The sequence below is a fragment of the Rhinatrema bivittatum genome, chromosome 5 (assembly GCF_901001135.1).
Source record: "Rhinatrema bivittatum chromosome 5, aRhiBiv1.1, whole genome shotgun sequence".
Lineage (NCBI taxonomy): Eukaryota > Metazoa > Chordata > Amphibia > Gymnophiona > Rhinatrematidae > Rhinatrema > Rhinatrema bivittatum.
In genome coordinates, this window is record NC_042619.1 from 223,895,547 (window position 1) to 223,919,794 (window position 24,248).

Below are 24,248 nucleotides of genomic sequence, written 5' to 3' on the forward strand. Positions count from 1 at the left end.
CAGCAGCTGGCTGGCGCACACAACTTACTTCAGCTCCTGAGAAGAAGTAAGTTATAAAACAAAAAAAGGTGAGTAGATAAGTGGGTATTAGGGGACAGAGTGGAGAGGGGAAAAGGGAGGAAGGATAAGTTGGGGGCTAGGGAAGAACTGGGGAAAGGCTTACTCATGTCACCGTGCATTTTTAAATAAAATCTGCCCCCCCCCCTTGCGCGTGCAAGTCGCCACCGGCCCGCACATGTGCCCACAGGTATCTTTTTTTTTTATAACATGCACACGGGGACATGGACATGTTATAAAATCGGTGCATCCATGTGCGTATGCTGGGAACGACATACACATGGATGTCCACATGCATGTTTAAAATCTACCCCTTAGCATGAGGTTTCTCTGTAGGGCTCTATAGCAGCCTGGTTTGTTCTGTTTTCCTAATAGGAGGTGTATTGGTGTTTTAGAGTCTGGTGTAATATTTGCAGTGCTGCCTTTTCACAGGTAGGATTGTTGCTGTCTGCTGTTTTGGTACGGGAGGGCCAAGCCTACAGTCAACATGTTACAATGGACCTAATACTGGCTTCCAAGTGCCTTTTTTTTTTTTTTGCATAATTTTCTGGTGTACTACAGCAGTGCATGTAACTATCACAATAACATGTATATTATATTTTTACCTCAGAATGTCCTTTTTCATGTGAAATTTGTTATAAATGCATAATTTTAGATTGTGTGTAGGGAGGTTGGAGGGTGGAAAGGGGCACCAGGCTGTAAGCTTCACCTAGGGTGCACTGGACTTGGCCTGAACGTACCATATGGGGCAAGGAAGTGACCAAGACAACTAGAGAAAGAAAGGCAAGAAGATCAAAAAAATAATAAAGGAAGTCAAAATCGCAGCAGCAGCTTACGGTACCTGGAGATTAGGAGTTGGTTCAATAGCAAAGGATGTTTGACTGAAGGAGGAAGCATTGACCTTGGTCACAGCCAGGGCTAGAGACGAGGATGTAAGGTTTATAGACTCAGTTGAAAAATTCAGTCTTAATCCAACAGTGTCCACAATTCCAATTAATCTGTGAAAAGGCCAGAGAAAAAATGTGGTTACTGCCCTATGTGCATTTCTTCCATTTTCTCTCAGAAAAGAGCATTCCCACGAACGCAACATTTACAGCCATTAAGAGTTTGCACAGGGAGAAAACATGCATCTTCTCTTTTGTTTTTATTTGTTTTTCATCTCATTTGATGTTTCCTTTAGTTTGTTCCAGTTAACAACATTAAATAAACATCAAAGCAAAAAAAAACAAACCCCAAACAAAAAACCCCCTAAATATTCAAAAAGAACAAGGCAAAGAAAGGGCCACCCCACTGCCAAAAAGTCTAAGCGCCATGGACTGAAAAACTGAACACCTCCTTCCCTAATCCCCCAATCTCTCCAGAGTCTTCTTATCCCCTTCTATGGCATCTCCCAAGCTGAAATGAGACAGGATTGATCCTCAGTTGCTTCTGCCCCACCAGGTCCCATCTTCAAAATGTCGGCGCCATTTTGTTGTACGGCTGTATGCCAGGGATGATCTACTCCGGTCCTCTAGAGCCACAAAAGGCCTGGTTTCCAGGATATCCTCTATAAACATGCATGAGGTGTATTTGCATATAATGGAGGTGGTGCGTGCATCTCTATCTCATGCACGTTCATTGTGGATATCCTGAAAACCAGGCCTATTTGTAGCTCTTAAGGATGGATGACTCTACGCTGTGTGGCTGTATGGCCATACAAAAAATAGTGCTGTCCTTAGGGGCGGCCAGCATCATTTTGAAGATGGGACCCAGTGTGGCAGGAGTAGCTGGAGAAAGCTCTTGCTTCATTTTGCTTTGGGAGGGATAGTGGTTCTAATTTTCAAAGTCTGTAGCATTAGGGTTGGTTTTTTTTTTCCATTTCTGAAACAAAAGGAGACTAAAAAAATACCCAGAATTTCAGCAAGATTTTTTTTTGTTTGATAGACTTTTGCTGCTTTTTAAATTTTGTTGGAAAATGAATGCACATCACTGACAGTTATGCAAGCGAGCACAGGATGGGCTGTGACTATGGCGAGAATTACTGTGCAATTCAGTTAGGAAATATGGCTCCTTGTTCACTCAGTGCTCTTTCAAGAAGATGTGGTCTAGTGGTGTGCGCAGTGTGAGGACAAATCCAGAGATCTTTGCTTGAGGGCCCTCTACCACTGGCCATTGGTACAATGTTGTAAAACAAATCCTTATCTTTCAGTGCCTTGGTCTGCTCAGCAGTAATTAGGAAACAATATATTCTTTGCTCTCCCCCGCTTGGAAACCCCGATCAAGTATTTTTAAATAAGTTTGCACACAACTTACCGGTTAGACACTGGGGCTAGTAAATCCGATGACACATTTAGAAAATTGTTGACCACATTCACAAAACTTCCTGCAAGTTGTGAGTCTATAGGTTTACTTCCATTCAACATGGATTCCATTGTAGCCACCATCATTTCGACCATGGAGGCATTAAGGTTGGAATTCAGCAAATTATTTATATCATCCAGAGTACCTAAGAACATAAGAGCATAAGAAGTTGCCATACTGGGCCAGATAGAGGGTCCATCAAGCCCAGCATCCTGTTTCCAACAGTGGCCAATCCAGGTTACAAGTACCTGGCAAGTACCCAAACATTAACTGGATCCCACGCTACTGATGCCAGAAATAGCAGTGGCTGTTCCCTATGTCAACTTGACTAATAGCAGTTTATGGACTTCTCCTCCAGGAACTTGTCCAAATCTTTTTTAAACCCAGCTAAGCTACCTCCTAAGATAAAAGGGAAAGAAGTCTTCAGGTAAAATGCTTATTGGAGAGTGGACTTTCAGCACGAGAGATACACGACCATTCCTCAGGTGAGCTGTGCAACATTGGCATTGCAAGGGCTTGATGGGCTAAATTTTAAAGAAGTCCTAGTGATATTCTCCTTTCTTAATCAATGGATTTTTAGCCAATTTTTTCAAGATTGCAGGATGTCCCCATAATCATGCCACTTGAGTTATTACCTCTTGTTTTACTAAATTAAAACTCTTCAGTCTAGTCTTAGATTAAAGCTTACTTTTCCTGAATTGTGACCTGAATGACAGTGTGTAGGCCAAAAGCTTTCTTTTGTGGTGGGGCAGTTTCTGGCTGAATTTCAATTTGTTAGGCATCTTTCTTTTGTTTTCCTGGTTGTTTTTTTTTGTTTGTCTGTTTTATATTTGTTTGGGGAAATAGTTCACACTAGTTCCTGAAACAAAAGAAAAAAAAATCTGAATTTTGGCAGGATTTTTTTTTTTGTTTTGTTTGCAAAGAAAATGAGGGTGTTATGCCTGTTGGTCGCAGACGGCTGCGACCGCGAGTACTCATGTCCTGCACTGCTCTCCTGCCCTCCCCGGGGCTGCTCACTGCGCGGGCCTGTCTACATCGCCGCGCTTCACGGGACTTCTCTCGGCAGCATGGACACCACTACTTCCTATTCCAATGCTCTGCCTTCCTAGGCGCGTGCGCGCGTGTCACAGGCCCTGCCTTCGAAGCCTCTTTGGCGGGAACCTCGGGGGCGTCCCTCTGTGATGATGCCATCAGCCTCTCGTATTTAAGCTCCACCTGCGCCCCAGCAACCCAACTTGGCAACAAGTTCCATCCGTGGTCTGAACTCCTGCATGTTCCTGAGACGTCGCCTGCTGCCTCGCTCTTGGACCCTGTCTGGCACCTGCTCCTCGGGGGTCAGTGTGCGCTCCTTCGGGGACTCGCTCCCCTGGCCTACCCCGCTCCTCAGGCTGGCTCTGTGCCTCTTGGGTCCTACTCTGCATTGGCTCCAGCTACTTGGGTTTCCATCGGAACACCACGTCAACCTGTGAGTTCCTCGTCTGGCTCTCCTCGCTCCTCGGGGCTGCGCCTGTATCCTTGCCAAGACTGGCTGCGCTTGCCAACTCCTCGGGTTGCGCTTCTATTCAAGAGAACTACCTAGTCCCGCCCAGCTCCACGGGGCTGGACTCCAGCTTGTTCCTGACTATCAGCTGTCCCGCTCCTCGGGTCAGTCTCTTGCTACATCGTTGACAATACCTCCGCTCTCCTGGTTCCTACCTACGTCAGCAGCTGGGTTCAGGACCAGACTATCCTACCCCGTAGGTGGTCTACGTCTCTTACCTACGTCCACCACGCTGCAGCTCCGCCCCCTTGGGGCTGACCTCCCAGAGAACCTCCTACTTGACTATCCCTGCACCTACCGCTCCACGGTTCACCTGACACCTCTCTCTCTCTCCAGGGACTCTCTCCAGGAACCACATACAGCCTACCACCCTGCGGGGGTTAGCTCCTGGTCCCTGGAGCCTCTCCACCGCTGTGCCTAGAGCTCCCCGCTGTGCCGTTAACTTGCCTCCTGACAGTGCAGACCTGTGGGGCTCCTCCCCACAGGCTGTAACAACTCGTGCCTCGGGCCAAGGGTCCACATACCCACAACCATAACAGAGGGCGATACATTGCATTTCTCTTTTTGTTTGCAAATGAATGCACATTCCTCTTGAACGAATCTCACTTTGCTGCTGACATCAAACCCAGACAAGGTTCTGCAGAATTCTGCATGAGGAGCCATAAAGCCTGTAGATGCAGTATCATTAAATTAAATGGGAATTTCTATCAGAATTCTCTTTCTCTCTAGACTGCACCACCCCTCCCCCCCCCAATCCTCTTTTGTAACTACAAACAAGAATTTCTCTCAGTGAGTTATCACCTCAATTATATTAAATAGCAAATACTAATAGTTTGGAGATTTTTAATTGATATCTGCTCCATACTTCTGGTCTAAATTTGAGGAAACCCAGGGCTATAAAAAGCTTGAGGGTTCTCTGTTTTTTCCCTGATCTTATGTACTCACAGTGTAAATATCCATACATACACAGGGGGGAAGAGCACTAATGAAAATATATCAGGTTGTTTTATTGACTCAATAGATTTGGAAGCAACATTTCAAGTTAATATTGAATTAGTTTTATTAAACCAATGATTGGAAGCTAATCATTACTGTCAGTGACTGGAATCAAAACCCATAAAACTTACACTCAGAGCACTTTCTGGGCCTTTGACCCATTTATTATCATCTGCAAGTCTAGCCTTTCATTATTCATGTTCATGCAAGTCCATTCTTCTCTCAAGGAGCTGCTTGTAGAACATAAGCAAATTGCTCTACGTCTATCAGCTTAACTTAACGTGTTAACTTAAACCCAGAATGCACTGGGGATATGAATGAGAAAATAAACAGGAGTGGATGAAAATATTTTTGTATTTAGTGTACCACCTGTTTGCAATAAGAAGAAAGGTTAGCATTAGCACCAATTCTGCATTAATATGTGACAAAGAAAATTCACAGCCATTCATATTTACCTGCACTGTTAGGAGCTCGTGTGGTGGTGGCAGTGCTGGGATGGTTACTTGAGGTACCATTGGAAAGAGGAGCTAATGCAGTAGCAGTGCTGGGATGGTTACTTGAGGTACCATTGGAAAGAGGAGCTAATGCAGTAGCAGTGCTGGGATGGTTAATTGAGGTACCATTTGAAGAAGGACCTAATGTAGTGGCATTGCTTGCATGGTTACTTGAGGTACCATTGGAAAGAGGAGCTAATGGAGTGACATTGCTTGCATGGTCACTTGAGGTGCCATTGGAAAGAGGAGCTAATGGAGTGACATTGCTTGCATGGTCACTTGAGGTGCCAGTGGAAAAAGGAGCTAATACAGTGGCAGTGCCGGGATGGTTACTTGAGGTACCATTTGAAGAAGGAGCTAATGTAGAGGCATTGCTTGCATGGTTATTTGAAGTACCATTGGAAAAAGGAGCTAATGTAGTGGCAATGCTGGGATGGTTACTTGAGGTACCAGTGGAAGGAGAAGCTAATGCAGTGACATTGCTTGCATGGTCACCTGAGGTACCATTTGAAGGAGGAGCTAAAGTGGTGGTAGTTTTTGTATTGTCTTGAATGGAAGGAGGTCTTCTTGAAGAAGTTGTAGAATCAGTGGTTCCCACAGAAGTGCAATCACAGCTCTCTAGTGTTTGACTTGTATCACTATGGGAAATTAAACATAACAAGTGTGATCTATTAAGGCTAGTGTTTATTTTAATTTACACAACAAGTCAATGGAGGAATCAAGAATGTTAATAGAAATGAACTTTGTTCCACACTATATGTAGAGACCTTTTGGGATCTCCACTAGTTAGCCCTACTCTAAGACCTGAGATAGGAAGTGCAAGAGTGGAGCAATCCATTTGCTATAGCAGGGGTGGGCAATTCTGGTCCTCGAGGACCACAAACCTGTCAGGTTTTCAAGATATCCCTAATGAATATGCATGAAACGTATTTGCATAAACTGAGGCAGGGTGCATGTAAATCTCTCTCATGCATATTCATTAGGGGGTATCCTGAAAACCCAACTGATTTGTGGCCCTCGAGGACCAGAATTGCCCACCCCTGTGCTGTAGCGCCCACTGTGAGATTACTATAGTGGAAGGCTTCTGCCTGTTATGTGCAGATGAGATGTGAATTTGTTGTGGCATTTGGATTTGGAGGAGAGAGGAGATGTTTTCTTGGAAACATAGAATTGACTGCAGAAAAGAACCAAATGCCAGTATCTGCTGGACTGTGCTGGTTATCCCCACACGTATTAGCTTACCTAATTGTAAAAGTCAGGGCCCTCGGATGCTGTTTGAAACCAATTTCCCTTAACCGTTGCTGTGAAATCAGAGAGCAATGTTGGAGTTGCATCAAAAGTATCAGGCTCAGGGATTAAGGTAGTAAACTCTGCATCATCTAGTTATCCCCATGTTTATTTGTTCCCCAAACCGTAAAAGTCGGGGTTCCTGTTGGTTGCTATCTGAATCCAGTTCCCCTTTTCTCACTATCGTTGACCAATGATGGAGTTGCATTAACAGTATCAAGGCATAATTGTTAAGGGCAGCAGCTGTCACACCAGCAAGTCATCCCCATGTACTCTTTTCTTTATTTCCAGCTTCTAGTCTTTAGGGATCCACGGTGTTTATCCCATGCCCCTTTGAATTCCTTCACTGTTTTCGACTTCATCACCTCTTCCGGAAGGGCATTCCAGGCATCCATCACCCACTCCATGAAGAAATATTTCCTGACATTGGTTCTGAGTCATCCTCCCTGGAGTTTCATTTCATGACCTCTAGTTCTATTGATTTCTTTCCCACAGAAAAGGTTTGAGTGTGCATCATTAAAACCTTTCAGGTATCTGAAGATTTGTATCATATCTCCCCTGCACCTTCTTTCTTCCAGGGCGTACATATTCAGATCCTTCAGCCTCTCCTCACAAGTCTTCCAGTGCTCACCCCTCATCATTTTGGTCATTCTTGTTTGGACCACCTCTATCCTGTCTTTATCCTTTTTGAGATATGGGCACCAGTATTGAATGCAGTACTCCAGGTGAGGCCTCACCAAGGATCTGTACAGGGGTATTATCACCTCTTTTCTCTTACTGGTTATTCCTCTCTCTGTGCAGCCCAGCATTCTTCTGGTTTTAGCTATCACCTTTTCACATTGCTTCGCTGCCTTCAGATCATCAGACACTAACATACCAAGATCCCTCTCCCAGTCCATGCACATCAGTCTTTCACCGCCCATCACATACAGCTCTTTTGGAGTGCTGTACCCCAGATACATGGCTCTGCACTTCTTGGCACTGAATCCCAGCTGCCATAGCTTTGACCACTCTTCAAATTTTCTTAAATCACTTTTCATTCTCTCTACTCCTTCAGATATGTCTGCTCTGTTGCAGATCTTAGTATCATCTGAAAATAGACAAACTTTATCTTCTATCCCTTCTGCCAGGTCTTTCACAAAGATATTGAACCGAAACTGATCCCCGTGGCACTCCTCTTAACTTCATTCTTTCTTCAGAGTAGGTTCCATTTACCATTACACGCTGTCTCCTGTCAGTCAACCAGTTTGCAATCCACGCTACCACCTTGGCACAGGTCTGACAGGACCTTCCCCTGGTGAATCCATGCTGCCTTGGGTCGAGCAACCCACCAGATTGCAGATAGTTCATTATCCTTTCCTTCAGCAGAGCCTCCATTAATTTTCCCACTACCGAGATGAGGCTAACCGGCCTGTAGTTTCCAACCTTCTCTCTGTTCCCACTCTTGTGAAGCGGGACCACCACCACCGCTCTTCTCCACTCTTGCAGCACCACTCCCATTTCCAGGGATCTTTTGAACAGGTCTTTCAGTGGACTCACCAGCACATCTCTGAGCTACCTCAGTATCCTGGGATGTATCTCATCCAGCCCCATGGCCCTGTCCACTTCTGCAGAGATTCATCTACTCCACCCCCCATCCACAGTCTTGTTAACTAGCGAGCAGGGCCGGGGCAAGGATATTAGGCACCCTAGGCAAACCTTCTGCCTTGTGCTTGCCCCCCTGTTGCACTGCCCCCCCCCCCCGTCATGCAGCCCCCTACTGGCTGCATGACGGGGGGGGGGGAGGGGTGTGAGGACGGACAGGTTGTTCGTTGGTTGCAGCAAGACAGAAGAGACAGCCGCTGCCTTAGTGTCAGCTCAGCAGCTGGCAGCAGGATATTTCAACCCGTCCATCCTCACCCGACCCAACTACCGGCTCGAGTCAAATTAGTTTGAATCGAGCCAGAAGGGGGTGGCGTGATGGACAGGTCACTCGGTGAAATATCCTTCTGGCAGCTACTGAGCTGCCACTACTGCCATCACAGCAGCGGCTGTCTCTTCTCTCTTGCTGCTGTGGCTGCTGCCCCTCGGACCCTGGTGACCTAGGACCCTGCCTAGTTTCCCTAGTGCTTCTGCCAGTTCTGCTAGCGACGGTCCTTCTCCAGGGTCTTCTCTAGTGAACACTGAACTGAAGTATTTGTTTAATATTTTGGCCATTTCTTCGTCTCTCTCCACATATTGATCTTTGTCACCTTTCAATTTCCCTATCCCACTTCGAGCCTTTCTCCTTTCTCTGATATATCTGAAAAATGTTTTATCACCTCACTTTACCTCTTTGGCAATCCTCTCTTCCACCTGACTTTTTGTTTTCTTGATTTCTTTCTTTGTCTCCCTCAGTTTCACCAGATATTCTTTCCTGTGTTCCTCTTTTTGGGATCCTTTATATTTCTTGAACACTGTTCTCTTTGTTTTTATTTTATCATCCACATCCTTTGACAACCAGTTTGGTTTCTTATTTCTCCTACTTTTGTTTACTTTTCTCACATATAGATTTGTTGCCTTTGTAATTGCTCCTTCTAGCTTGGCCCACTGTTGTTCCAGCTCTCTCATTTTCTCCCAGTCTTCTAGTTCAACTTCCAGGTACTTCCCCATTTTGACAAAGTCTGTATTTTTGAAATTCAAAACTCGGGTCTTCGTAGGACCTCTCTGTATCCTATTTGCAATATCAAACCATACCGTTTGATGATCACTGGGGCTGAGGTGGGCATCCACCTGGACATTAGAGACATTATCCCCGTTAGTGAGCACTAGATTGAGTATAGGTTCCACCATTTCTGGTAGGCTAGACCTCACATCCCTAGCTGCACAGGAAGAGGAAGGAGACATTGTCCTTGCTAGACCACAGCCTGGCTGCTGAGGCTGACTCAAGTTTTGAAATTATTTAAGAGATTTTTGGACTTTATTTTGGAGGGGTTTTTTTTTCAGGGATCCCGTAAGTCATGGCTCAGGGAGGGAAAAATTCTCTAACCCGGGAAAAACAGGAAGTGAGAAAACCTGCTAAAATCCATCTCACACCCAGTGGTTGGACAGTGGTGACTCTGTGCCAGTGAAGCTGTTTCAGCATTTTTGAGTAGTTTTGCTTTTTGGTTTCGCGAGAGAGATTTTGCCACCCTTCCTATCCAGCAGTGGGGAAAGAAAGAGGATTTTCCCTGCTATGCTGAGTATTGGGACTTTTGCCTTGAAAGCTTCAGTGTGCCATCTGCAAAGGAAAATTGGGAGCAAGAGGATTTCTATCTGGAGATCCCCACTGGAGTCTCTGCAGCTTGAAAACTGGGAAGCTTGCAAGTAACGGAGAACATCTATGACCTTAAGTACCGGGTATTTTTGTTTATGATTTGGGACTGAAAAAAAACAAATTTAAGCAGGGGACCCTTTTCCACCCTTGGAGCCTTTCTTTCCCAAGCTCTGGAGGATAGGATATCTTAGGGATCACATTGCAGGTAAAGAGCAGTTTGCAAAAATAAGCTGGAACATGGATGCAACAAGGAACAAGTATGCATAGTGCCAAATGATTGCCACTGAATATCCGCTACAGTAGAGTGTAACTAGGAACACCCATGCAGAGAGTCCAGTCTGCTTATTTGGTGCTTACATCCATTCATTTACACCCACTGAAAAGGTTTGCCTTGTACCTCAGGTCCTGGAGGTCTACTCTCTCCCACCTTTCAGAGAATCTATGTCCCTGGGCTGCTGGAACTGCGCAAGGACTTGGTACTGAGTGTGATCCCTGCCTTCTCCATTAAATACCAAACCAGAGACAATATATTTTGTTATTATGATGTTTAGGTTTCTAGTTCTCTGTGACTTCTGAAAGTGCAGCAATTGCCACAGAATTTGATTACTGTTGCAAAATCCGCTCAGCACCACAGAATCTCTATTTCCTATTTGTATATTTAAAATGTATATTTAAAAAGCACCCTTTCAGTACTTGAGTGAAAAGAGGAGGACTCAGCAGCAGAAAGCTTTCAATGCAGTTCACACAGTAAAACTGGATTTTCAGGAGCCCAAAAGCATGCGTCAGTAACTGCCCAGGAAGAGCAATGGATCTTAAGGTAGCACAGTTGGAGATAGGAATGGACTTAGTAGCCAGGGCAAAAGAGACACATATTATCACCTATTAACAAACCAGGAGGACACATCTCATTCTTTTCTGCACCTACAGAACAGAACACCATCCTGAGTATCAAGACTACGCATGCAAGAGGCTCTGTCTTTATATATTGGCATTATGGCAGAATCCAGGACCCGCATCTGTGAGTGACTTGGTGTTTTGTGTATGGTGTGAAGGTGGAGTGTGAGTTTCATGGAAGCAGTTCTCAGTAGCCCACCCAGGTGCACTTTTATACTTGTGTGACTTATAGCAAATTTTCAAAGAGAAACTACATGAGTATAAAATTTGTTTATACATATGCAGGTACAAATGTACCCGTGTACTTTTACAGTTCCCGTTTCTGTGGGCAAAGAAAAGTCAGTTCTTTGAATGTTCACCCCCCCCCCCCCAACCTAAACGCTCCCCTGGGAATGTCTCTTTTTCACCCTGTTAGAAGTATTTCCAGTGTGAAAGGAACTGTATAAATGAGGTGCAGTTTTCACCCCAGGCAATCTAGCTGGGTAACGCCATAGTTACTTGGCCACATCCTTGTGACAATTGTCAGCACACGGCTGTTTTAGCTTGAGCGCTTCAGAAATAACTGTATCTAGTACTGCTAACTAGTTCTATCAGTAGAACTGGGACTTGCTTGCCAGTGTAGCAGTGCATGATGCCAGCACTTTACGTCTTTTACTATGCTTACAGTACTGGGGATCCAGAGGCCCATGTATGCTTACTGTATGCACGAGTGGGCGAAAGATGTACATGTTTGAATGCACGTAGAGAGTATGTGGAGTGCAAGTGTGAGTGTGTGAAGTGGGGCTGAATGAGTGTGTGCATGACAGAGGAAGTAAAGCTGTGAAGGCAAGTAGCAATAGGCTCAAAATAAGGTGAGAGATGGTTTCTATGATTTATGTATGTATTTATTTATTTATCGAGTTTTATATACCGTCATTCGGTTTCGCCATCACAACGGTTTACAAAGTTTCGATGTTTAACAGAGTGTTCAAAAATTCATACGCTTGTTAACATATTTATCTTATTCGTTATAAACATAGTTATTCGTTATAAACATAGTTAAATTGTACAGGTTAAATTACGTGCTTTGGATTGGTTCTGCATGTTTATATGGGCCGGTAGGGAGGGAAGTTGTAACATAGAGTCATAGGGTGTTAAGAAATATCATTTACATTATTTGTGATATATAAAGGCTAATGTAGGCATAAGGGGTAGGGCAAGATGATTTGAAAAGGCGAGCACCGCAATCCCCAGCAGGAAAGGCAACTTTTGCACAGACAGCTTTAACTCACGGATAAAATTAGGGACAGGGTACTGCATATTTTTGAGGCCTGTGATAAAGTAACGGAAGGGGGTTTGCTGCAGCTTTTCCCATTTGCTCTACAAATTTACAAAGTTTTAAGCGTGGCAAAATTGTGTCTTTTCGAAGTGACTGGAGCTGTGTGGCTGCAGCAGTGCTATGGCCTGCACTTACACCAGCCCGGGACAGGAGCAAATAATATTCATGTTTGAAGGCTGCTGGATGTAAATAAAGAGCACCTGAGTATCTGGGTGACTGAATGTCTGTGAGCAGGAGCAGAGAGTGGAAACAGAGCTTCTATGGTGGCTCCTTCTGCAGGCTCCAAATATCTTTTTTCATCACACTCTGAGAAGTATTATCTTTCTTTCCCCAATATCTCCTTTTATAACAATTATTAATCCAATTTTTTTTAAATAAATTTTCATTCTAAAGGCTTAAAAAGGTAAAGGGAAGGGCCAGCTGCTGTAATCTGCCGTGTTACTATGTATGTTAACTAGAGGCTGCGCCCCTGCTCGATTCGCACATCAATCCCACCGGTGTGGGAGGTGCAAGTGGTGTAGATAAGGTGGGTGAGGGTACTGTTTCCCCCCTCCCTGCACTCTTCTCCCTCACCTCCTCCATTTGTATGTAGTTGGTGATGGTGTAGGTGAGGTGAAGGTGGGGGTGGTAATAGTGTAAGGGGCTGGTAGGAGCGGGTGGTGTGTGTGTGTGTGTGTGTGTGTGTTTTTATGTGTGTGTGTGTACATATGCACTCTTTCCATCTCACACTCTCCACTTTCTCCCTTCCTTCCCCAATGTGTGTGTGTGTGGAGGGGGAGGAGGGAGGCTGTGCAATGTAGGTGGGGGGGGGGAAGTGATGGGAAGGCAGGGAGTGGTGTAGGCTTTGCATGGGGTGGGTGGTGGTGCTGATGTAGGGGCTGTGCGGGTAGGTGGATGGAAGATAATGGTGATAAGTATGCTAGGACTGGGGCATGGTGTCTGTGTGTGTGCATGCTTCACCCGTCCCCCTCCCCACATCCTCCACTTTGACCCATTCTGCCCTCCACACTCACCATTTCCTCTCCCTGTCCTCCTCTCCTGTGAATGTATGCACCAGATGCACTGCTCACTTTGGTTTGAGGCTGTGGGAGTGGAGTGTGGTGGCACAGAGGATTGGTGGATGGGGTTTGTCGGGGGGGGGGGGGTATATATGTATTTGGGGCAGTGTTATATGGGGGCTTTGTTGTGAATGTGTGACTGGGCATTGGTGGTGTGTGGCCATTGTGGTGGTGTGGATGAAGGTGGAGATGTGGGATGTGTGTGGGTGGAGGTGGTGTCAGTGCTGTGGGAGGTCGAGTGGGAGGTGTGAGGTGTTGCATGGGAGTGAGTAGGTGTGCAGGGGGTGAGTATTGCAACTGGGTTTATGGTTGTGTGCACATGATGTAGATGGTAGGGTGAAGGTGGAGTTGTGTGGAGATGAAGGGTATGTGCGTGCGTGGGTGGTGTGTGTGGTGTTGCTGGAAAGGGGTGAGTCAGGGCGTGAAAGGTGAATGTTGTTACATAGTTTGCAGTGGTGTGAGTGGCTCTGAGGATTTTTGTGCTGTGGGTGGTGTGTGGTGCTCCAGGGTTGAATGGCTAAGGATTAGTAGATGTGTAAGGGTGTTGCAAAAATGTACAGGTGGAGGTGTGGTAGGTATTATATGGTTAATATATGGTGGTGGTGTGAGTGTTCTTGGAGTCCTCTTCAACTCTTCTCTCTCCTTCTCTATGCATATCCAAAACACTGCTAAAATGTGTCGTTTCTTTCTTTATAACATTGAACACACTAAAAGAACTCTTATCCACTCTCTCATCTCCTCCCGCTTACACCATTGCAGCCTGCTCCTCACAGACTCCCGGCAAGCCATCTCTCTCCATTGTAATCTGTCCTACATTCAGGGCTGGCACGTCCCAACAGTCGAACTAGGAGGTTGCCTAGGGCACTAGCCATTAAGGGGTGGCAAATAGCAGCTATATGGGGCCGGGAGAAGAGCCCATCCCACTCACGGCTGACAGGACTAGAGGCTCAGTGGGCCATGAGCAGAGTGCCTTTGTTTATGTGAGTGTGAGTGAGAGGGATTGTGTTTGTACGAAAGAACAATGATATTAGTGAGAGGGAGGAAGGGAGCCTGTGTAAGGGTGCAATGTGAATGAGACAAGGAACCTAAGTGTGTGTAAGAGAGGGGGCCTGTTTGAGTGAATTAGGTTGAGGCTGGAGCCGATGCCTAGTTGGGGGGGGGGGGGGGGGGAGGGTGAAAGGCAGAATGTTTGCCTAGGGCACCTAATGCCTAATACCCTTGCCCGGTCCCTGCCTACATTCAGCTGCAAGACTTATTTTTCAGCAAAGCCTCTATGCTCACATAACCCCTCTTCTGAAAGCACTGCATTGGCTCCCTATCCACTCTCGAATACAGTTCAAGCTCCTCTTTCTCACCTACAAATGTTTTCACTCTGTAGTACCTCACTACCTCTCCTCTCTTATCTCGCTCTGCACCCCTTCTCGTGCACTTCGCTGGTTGGAGAAGTCACTCCTATCAGTGCCCTTTCTCTTTTCTACTATCAGTTGCCAACTCCGTGCTTTCCACCTGGCTGCGAGGTCTGCTCCCTCTCTCGCTGTGTTTAAATCCCATCTAAAGACTCTCCTTTTTGAAACTACTTTTAAATCTTATGCCTGATTGCCTGCTTTTAGTATTAACTAACTTTTTCTTCTTTTCTTGTCTTTTTAACCATTGTCTTGCTTTATGAAGTCTCTTGTCCTGTATGTTTGTCTCATTAAATTGTAAGCTTTACTGAGCAGGGACTGTCTTTTTGGATGCTTGTACAGCGCTGCGTATCTTGTGTAGCACTATAAAAATGTTAAGTAGTAGTAGTCGTAGTAGCAGAGTAGGCGTGTGAAGGTGTGAGTAGGTATGTGGGGGAGGGAGTGGGGTGAGTGAATTGACAGGGTTTCCAGTGATGTGCATGGGGGGGGGGCATAGAAGGGTATGGGGCGAGTGCAGAAGTGTGGGTAATTGCACTCCCCTCTTTGTCATCCTCTTGTCTACTTCCTGACCTTTTCTTCCTCCCTCTTGCACACTCTGTCTGCCCTCTCCCTTTCTCCTTCCTCCAGTCTCTTCACCATCTGAGCAGCTGCCTCAAATTATTTGCAGGCTGGTTCTCTGCCTAGTGCACCTCCACTCCCCCACATATCATCACTGATTTGGAGGATGTTTTCAATCTCTGGTAGGAGTTTGAAAGTTTTGTTTGCCTGCTTCTGTCTGCTGCTGGAGGCATTTCCTATGGCCCCTCATTGACTCTATGGGTGTGTGAAACCGCAGCAGCGTGCATTTACCTCTGGCCCAGCAGTTTCTCTTGTCTTTCCCGCTCAGCATTTGTTTCTCCTGCTGAGCTCGCCCTCCCACACTATTTGCCAATTCATGCATGCATTGGAAAATGTGTATGCACAATTATGCTTCAATGATCATTCTGAGCCCTTAATAGTTGTATAATATAGAGAGATATAACGGAGGCCAAAACAATCTGTGAGGAATCGAGCCCTTAAAGCCGAGTATTTCATCGGAAGAAACTGTTGCATAGCCAAAGATGTCACTCCCCGCCTTTTTTGCATTGGATTTCCTGCATTCCTCCAACGAATTGGAGTTGGTACTGTGCGACTATTTGCTCCTTTGAGGATGCGGAGGAAGGACTGAGGATCTGGTGAGCACCATTTTGTTACTCTTTTCAAAAGTATTGGCATGATTTCACAAAGATGAGGGATTACCAGCCATAAATAGCAGATAAAGGTTAACAATTCTTCTTCCAATAAGCAAAATGCACATTTTGTTTCTACTCACCACCGGTAATTGCTTAAGTCCGTCAGGGTGGAAGGGCATTTAGTAAGGTTGGAGCAGCAGCAGTGTTCTAGAGTAAGGAAGTAAGAGATCATTAGGTACTCTTCAGTACCTGGTGAGACTCGTTTCTTCAGATCTAGTACTGTACATCACATTTTCCCAGTCTTAGCAATGTGGACTCTTCAAGGGCTCAGAGTCAAACACTTAGACCATCAGCACAAAGATTTAAGTTCATAATTTGTCCACGGGCTATTCACAACTCTTGTAGGGTTGCCAACTGGCTCAAAATGGACACATTGATCCAGTCCTGGTTTCACTCCCCTGCATGCAGGTAATTATAATCTTGATTTTCTTAAGGAATGCAATGGGGAAATCAGAATAAGTCCCAGCATGCAATGGGGTAAAATCAGGACTGGATCAACCTGTCCTGAAAATCTGGAGCCAGTTGGCAACCCTAAACTCTTACCACAATCTAATTCCAAGCTCATACTTTCATCCAGCATTAACACAAAGAATAGAACAGCAAAGGATCACGTGGAAAACAGAATCACGGAAAAATGGGGCCGGGAGAGGTGTCTAGCCCTTCCTCCCCTATGTCAAGCTTGAAAGAAACAGATGTTTAACTGATTTGCATTCAAAGTCTTACAATGGAGATTCCACCATTTCCCTAAGCATCTTGCTCTGTTTAATTCCCCTTACAGTTAGAAAAACATCTTCCTAATGTCCACTTTAAATACCTCCTTGTGCAATATAAGCCCATTGCATATTCTTTTCCCAGAGAAGCTGGAGAACAGCTGATATCGGTCTTCTCTAATTCAGGTTAAATAAGAGCTGAAGGAAATGGTTGGGTTTATCATTTTGGTGCTCTCCTCTGGATGTTTCCCATAATCTCGACATCCTTCTTGAAGCAGAGGGCCCCAAAACTGAACGCAAAACTCCTAACAAGGCCTTTAGACAATTCTTCATGATTCTCGCTCGCTACATTTTAACACCACGCATACCTGTATGAAGAAAAACCTTACACAGTTTGAGCATCCCACACCTACTCAAACATGATGGTACAATACTTGTCTGCTCACCCCAGCCCTCGAAGGGTCTATTGTTGTCACATCTGGGCTGTGAGACAGGACTGCTATTCCCGCAAGCAGCCAGAATCACCAAAGCAGTAACGAGGATATGAACCTTCAGCTAATCAGATCATCACAATGGAGGAATATTCCAATATGCCGTTCTTTGGCCCAGTCTGAGTTTGTGCGTTTACATCCTAAAAGACTTTTTCTCCATGGTTATATCGTAGGGCGGGAATTCTGTCTGATAGGCAATGTGAACATGCACGAGCTTTCCATTGCATTATTTTAAAGCACGGAAGGCCGAACTCATTCAGCTACAAGGGAAGAACTTTACACAGCTCGCTATTCTGTACAAAGGGTGTCTCGCACGGCTGATGGCTCCCTTAAAGGATGAGTCATTTCCATTTTCAACAGTGCCTTACCCATGGAAGCGGCCCGCTATAAAATGCCTGCCTGATATGTGCATGTAAAGTTACATGGGCACGTCCTGTTGTGCATACGTGTGCCCGGACTGTGCGGCAGCGTTTCTGGGGGGTGGGGTGGGGGAGGGGCTTGCCTTTACATGCACGCTTATGAAAAATCAAAAAAGTATTTCCTCGTCACAAATCAACAGGTGTATGTGGACACTTCAGAGGATACATTTGAAAGCCAACCTACGTGTGTAAGATCACTTTGTAAACTGATATAACTTATGTGCATATTTGCAGCTTCCTTATCTAGGCTGTTACAAAATGACCTCCTCTGTGACTAGAAGAGCCAGCGCCACAATTCTAAGCAAAGTTTAAAGAGATACAAAATTGTGCATTGAGTGAAAAATAACTTTCTCCGATTAGTTTTAAATGTGCCACATGTGAACTTCATGGAGTGCCCCCTAGTCTTTCTACTATCCGAAAGAGTAAATAACCGATTCACATCTACCCGTTCTAGACCGCTCATGATTTTAAACATCTCTATCATATCCCCTGTCAGTCGTCTCTTCTCCAAGCTGAAAAGTCCTAACCTCTTTAGTCTTTCCTCATAGGGGAGCTGTTCCATTCCCCTTATCATTTTGATCGCCCTTCTCTGTACCTTCTCCATCGCAATTATATCTTTTTTGAGATGTGGCGACCAGAATTGTACACAGTATTCAAGGTGCGGTCTCACCATAGAGCGATTCAGAGGCATTATGACATTTTCCGTTTTATTCACCATTCCCTTTCTAATAATTCCCAACATTCTGTTTGCTTTTTTGTCTGCCGCAGCACACTGAACCGACGATTTCAATGTGTTATTCACTATGACGCCCAGATCTCGGGTCACCTGCTTTCCTGCTCCATTTCCAGTCCTGGTCTTCGGTCCTGCTCTTGGACGCCTTGCCTCCTAGTTCTTCCCCTGCCAAGAAACCATACCTCGCCTTGTATCCAGCAGAGCCATCTGTGACACTGTCTTCTGCGGCAGATGGGATGAGCTCCACTCCTGGTCCTTTCTTTTAAATCTTTGGCTGCAAGCTGGATGGGCGCCATTCGCGACTCTCCCAGACCTCTCTCAGTCCTCTGCCGTGGGTGGGATGGGCTCTGCCAGAACTGATCTTCAGCCGCGAGTGGGGTGGGCTCCACTCACGGCTCCACGCAGCTGCTTTTTGCCACCTTCCTATGACCACCTAGTTCTCCTCATGGAAGCGCTGGTCCTGATCCTCCTCTTTTTTTTTTTTTTATACAGGATCCAGGAAGGGGATAAGTGGGGGCCAAGATGGGAGCTCTCTGTCCCCAGCACACTGTAACAGGGGGGGGGGGGGGTAGTCTCCGGGCTGGCCCAGATTAATATTTTGGACCATGTGAAGTCAGAGAGGTTTGTGGAGTTCCAACCACACAGGCTCAAACCCTGGGAGGCCCATTTATTTATTTTTATACCACAAATACAAAAATACCTGAAAATTTGGGGTATTTTTATGAGAGACCATTTTCGGTTCATTCCATTTGGAACAAACCCCCCCCAAAAAAAGCCTTATTCATTGCATTTTTTTTAGATTTGTTTCAAATGGCTGCACATCCCTACTTCTTCTATGGCAAGAGGGAATGCATTCCCTCTTGCCATAGAAGAAATGTATAAGCTGGCGGTAAATATGTGCAACGCTAGTAAATACAAAGTTTAAGAAAAACACAATTAAAAAAAAAAAAATAGATGCAGCTCTTCCATGACCTCTTGTGCTGATTTGGTTAATTTACAGAACAGAAAATAAAAATACTTCCAGCTCCGAGTGGATGATACTTACCAATGGGTTTTATTTCCTGGGTTCTTATATTGTAGTCGGCTTCGATTGATCTGATGAAGCGACATATGCCCGTATTGGGTTTCAGATGCACAAGGTCTGTGTAATTTATTATGCTACAGAATGAAAGAAAAAGAAAAACCTTTTAACCAATTTTTAGAATTTGCCATTTTAGCTCATTTATTTCACCATACTGCGGTAATCACTTCTTTTTTTTTTTTAACCGGTGTTTTTCCTGTCATTCAGTCATGACGGATACAGAAAAGCATTCATTAGTTTTCTTTCCTTGTATTGGAGGTGCCATTGAAATTTACAGCAGCAATTTACAGACTGGACAGTAACATGGAAGGCAAAGTGAGAGGGAGGGGAAACACATCAACTTTCATTTTATTAAAAAAAACCAAAATTGAACATTTCCACTTTGTTACAAGTAACTGTTAAAGACTAATTGAGATAAACAAAATGTGGTTTATTTCAAAATGTAGAACCAGGGGTAGTTAACCTTCCAGGCCTCGTGGACAACAATCCATTTGGGTTTTCTGGATAACCCTAATGAATATTTGCAAACTACTGAAGCAATATACGTGCAAAGCTGTCTCATTCATAAGGGCAGGGGTTAGCAACCTATGGCTTTTTTTGTGACATGGCAGTGCTGGTATACTACTGAACAGCAGCTAAGCAGAAACTCCGGCCGCCACAGCCACAGATGCAGGCAGCCTTGAGCTGCATAAGAGTCGCTACGGGATGGCAATACACCCCTTCTCCCCCGCCCCCCTCCCGCCCCCCACCAGCAGGAGTCGCAGCTCAGGCTGGCCCCATGGCAGCAGGAGATGACATTTGTTTAAACGCGAATTCTGCTGCTGCCCATTCTATGACCCGACGGGTTGCTGGGAAGTCTATCATCCCACGGCAATAAATGAGAAATGGAGCACCCGGTGGCCACCGGCAGACCTCATCCTGCTGATGGCTGAAAACTAAGAGAGGCCTGGTAGGCCTCCGCAGAGCCCATCCCACAGGACCAGAAGAGAGCGGGAAGATGGCGGTGACCACCAGCAAACCCCACCCTGCTGGTGACTGAAGAAGCCCAGGCCCTAAGTGTGTATGTGCAGCCTGTGGGCGTATGTCTGAGCCAGTGGGTGTGGTTGTAAGTCTGTGTGAGTGGGTGTCTGCCTGTGTGTGGATGAGCGGGTAATAGCCTATGTATCTCTAAGTCTGTGTGGGATTGCATGTGGGAGCGAGAGAAAGCGTGTGGTGTGTGTATGTGTGATTGCATGTGGGAGAGAGAGAGTGTGAGCATGTGTGTGTGTGACTGCATGTGAGAGAAAGAGAGAGACAGAGAGCATGTGTGTGTATGTGTATGTGTGTGGGAGAGGCAGCATATGTGTGTGTGATTGTGTGTAAGAGAGAGAGAGAAAGCATATGTGTGTGTGATTGTGTGTAAGAGAGAGAGAGAAAGCATATGTGTGTGCGTGTACTGCAGTTTTCTTCAACCCGCGGAGGATGGGGACCCCCTGGGCACTTCATAATTGTGCCGCTGTGGTTTTCTTTAGGTCTACCCACATAGGTTCTTCAGGTCTGCTGTGAAAGTAGGAGGATCATGGCCTTATCAGTACCTTGGGCCACTTCCTTCTCCTTGGCTGTATGGTGCCTGATGACTCATTCAAATGCTGCCAGCCGAGGAGAAGGAAGCAGCCAGAGACATTGCAAGGCCACGATACTCCTACTCTTTCAACGTGGAGGGTGAGTGAGGGGACTAGGGCAGGGGCAGCAGCAGTGGCAGCGGCGTTGGTTGCCAGGGCAGGGAGTGGTGTGGAATTTGGGGGGGGGGGGGTCACAGCTCCCTGCCCCCCTCTCTTAAACAGTTACAGCAGAATCTCAGGTCATGCTTTCAATCTTCTTTGTATTGCATAGAAATAAGGGCCAGCAGCCATGTTGCATGTGATAGCTTTTATATCAGACAAAACTAATAACTGTGCAATTGGCTTTCTAGAATTAAACTCCTTTTTTAATCAGAGACAGAAACAAAGCATACCTGATGCTCTTGTTTTCAATGCAGTCACTCTGCAACAAAAACAGATGGACGTCACTGACTTAGGCAAGCTAAAAGACAGAATCCCAGACCCGGAAGGGTCCTTTCTCCACAGGTTCATAATTACCACACACAGCGTGGGGACCCTGCTCACCTGATGCACTGGCGTGAAGGAACTGTTGGACGAGGAACTGGAAGAGAAGAGGGTTTACAGACAGGGCGTCATTATCGTGATGACACTTTTCACAATGTACAGGTGAAATGCGAATTAGGTTGTCATTGACAGCACGAATCTGTTCGCCGTAACCTACGGCAATTCCCCAGGTTTCTGAAACCTAGGAGTGCAGTCGGCAATATCCAAAGCCCTTTCCACAGGTAAAAAAAAACAAACCAACCCAATGGAAATGGCCATTTTAAGTTGGGTTTGAAGGTTTCTTGTGATTGGGATTGGCTTTCTGGCTATTTTCCATTTGTTTTTGATTCTTAGAGTGTTATTTCACTTCAGTTTAATTTTCATTTATAAATCACCACATCTTCCAAAAAATAAGGACCCAGAGGGGCTTACAACATAACACTCCAATATAGCAAGAGTATCAAAGCAACAGCATATATAAATACATAACATACACATCAAATAGCAAAGCATCAAAAACAACAGAATAAATATCAAATCATAATACTAAACTGAACAGGCAATAACTATCTCTTCCCCCACCCCTCCTCTCACAAAGGCCACTTGGTATATACCCCAGTGCTGTCATGGGTCTCGCTCATCCTGTCTGCTTTAGAGAAATCTGAAAGGGGAATCGCTTATGGCGGCATCACAGGAGCTTAAACAGACCCGATTGAACTGCTCTCCACCCGTAGGCACCTCTAGAATGGCCAGTTCATCCCAGGCTGAGTAGCAGGCCCTGTTGCTTTTGTTTCACTGATATAGCCCTCCTGCTTGCAGCGATTTTTGCGTTATATTGTGCTATAAGATTATTTTTTTTTGTTCTTTAATCCTGTGTTTGCACTGAATGAAAATTTCTCTTTTCCAATAAAATATTTTGACACCAAAATAAAAGGGAATGGGCGGGGGGGGGGGGGGGAGGGGATTTTAAAGATTGCCCGACCTGTCAGTGGGTAACAGAATGGGCTTGGTTGAAGCACTACATGTGCTTTTATCCACGGGCTGCAAAGCCTGTCCTGGAGATGGGGAGAGGGCAGGGGAATTGAACCCTCACATACTTTGCATCTGCCATTGATGCAGTGGCGGCTGTGGCAGCAAAATAGCGCATGGACAGTAGGAAAACACCTGTACATGGGCCGTTTTACTTCCCAGCCTGAATACGGCCATAGGATCTCCTTTTCATTTTTTAAAATTCTTTATTTTATAAACCAGCAGACAATATACAAACATCAAGCACACAGCCATTTGTACATTTACATACATGAGAGGTCTTCTCTCAGTACATTTACATACATACGTGCACAATGGAGGTAACATGTCTGCCTTCTGCTTCGAGAAGACGTCCTCAAATTCGGCTTACTGGGTTGGCAACCTGGTAAGGGTGGTGGACTTTAAGATGGTTACCACTGGAGATATTTGTCGTAGACAGGGTCTTCTGGCATTTGAACCCCACTGCACCAACTGCAGGCATGGATCCCCATTGAATCGAGGAGGTGCTGTTGAGCCAATGATGCTCTGGGTAGCAGGGAGGCCGACAGGCCCACGGGATTGGCCAGAGCTGTATCTCGCAACTGGGAATGAAGCTCTTCAACCGAAGATGCGAATGATTCTGAGGCTTGTCGATGCTCTTGGACAGTTGCGGCCAGACCCGGTAGGGCCCAGGTGGTGGGAGACTCCGCCGAGTCCATGACTTTGGCAACCTGTTGCGCTTGGAGTTGGACCCTTGTTCTGGAGCTGTGTAGGGCGGCTCCCTAGTTAGACCCAGAAGCACCTGCCACCAGGAGGCGGAGCACAGGAGGAGACAGAGGCTAGCTGGAGCTTCATCATTGGAAGCCCGTGGTTCCCCCCGGGTGGAGCCCTTGGTGACCTGAGCCGTTTGGACTTAGTTGGGCCTCGCAGGGTCTCCCAGAAAGGAAGGAAGTTCAAAGGTGTGCCCACCAGGATCAAGGGTGCGTGGTCGATGTCTGGACTGGAGGCCTGAGGAATCACCAGACCAACTCGTTCTGCCCTCCAAGGAACACTCCGTATCCCCTCTATCAAATCTACTAAACTTATCTCCACAATGAACAGAGCCTTTTCCCTGGCTGGCCCCACCCTATGGAATTCCATGCCCCCAGACTTATGCACCGAAACCTCTACACCCAAATTAAAAAAAAAGCTAAAAACCTGGCTGTTCCTACAGGCCTACCCTTCCTACGATAACCACCTTCCTGACGACTCCCTGAGCTGTGTATAGTACTTTTCCTTTGTATAACCTTGTACAATGTGCTTCTACTTCCCCTCGTGCTAACACTTCGTTAAACTGCTCATTCCTCTCTTCTCTCCCCCCCCCCCCACCTCTGCTAAAACCTTCATTGAAACCTACATCTGCTACCCTATTGTTTGATCGCAAATCCTGTAATTTTTCTTCTGCCTACCCAGCTCCTTAATCAGTTTATGGACTATATCCCTAATCAGTTTATGGACAATACACCATTGAATCTTGTAAATAGTTACTCTGTTTCCTTGTTAGTTTGTTAGTTCCTGTGCTCATAGTTATTGTTCCATGTAAAGGCACTGCCGAAAAGTTACAAGTTATTTGTAAACTGATACGATGTGCAAACGGTTGTCGGTATATAAAAAATTCTAAATAAATAAATAAAATAAAGGAAGGCCAGTACAGTGTCTGCGATGACAAGGCTAGGAGCAGGGCCAGAATCCAGGAGGTGTGGTCAGTAGTA

The 24,248-nt window shown here is 45.6% G+C and overlaps 1 protein-coding gene across 8 annotated transcripts in view; it reads right to left on the bottom strand.

The window, feature by feature from the left end:
• Positions 1-24,248, bottom strand: part of ADGRG2 (adhesion G protein-coupled receptor G2) — a 224,355-nt gene that overhangs the window by 66,582 nt on the left and 133,525 nt on the right. For 7 of the 8 annotated variants that reach the window (XM_029603355.1, XM_029603356.1, XM_029603357.1 and 4 more), the window contains 7 exons: positions 21,511-21,547; positions 21,360-21,388; positions 19,331-19,443; positions 16,013-16,079; positions 5,389-6,065; positions 2,350-2,542; positions 899-1,055 (listed from right to left, as the gene is read on the bottom strand). In XM_029603355.1, the coding sequence (XP_029459215.1) occupies positions 899-1,055; positions 2,350-2,542; positions 5,389-6,065; positions 16,013-16,079; positions 19,331-19,443; positions 21,360-21,388; positions 21,511-21,547 (1,273 nt within the window). The remainder of the gene's footprint in view (positions 1-898; positions 1,056-2,349; positions 2,543-5,388; positions 6,066-16,012; positions 16,080-19,330; positions 19,444-21,359; positions 21,389-21,510; positions 21,548-24,248) is intronic. The other variant, XM_029603353.1, reaches the window with a different exon arrangement.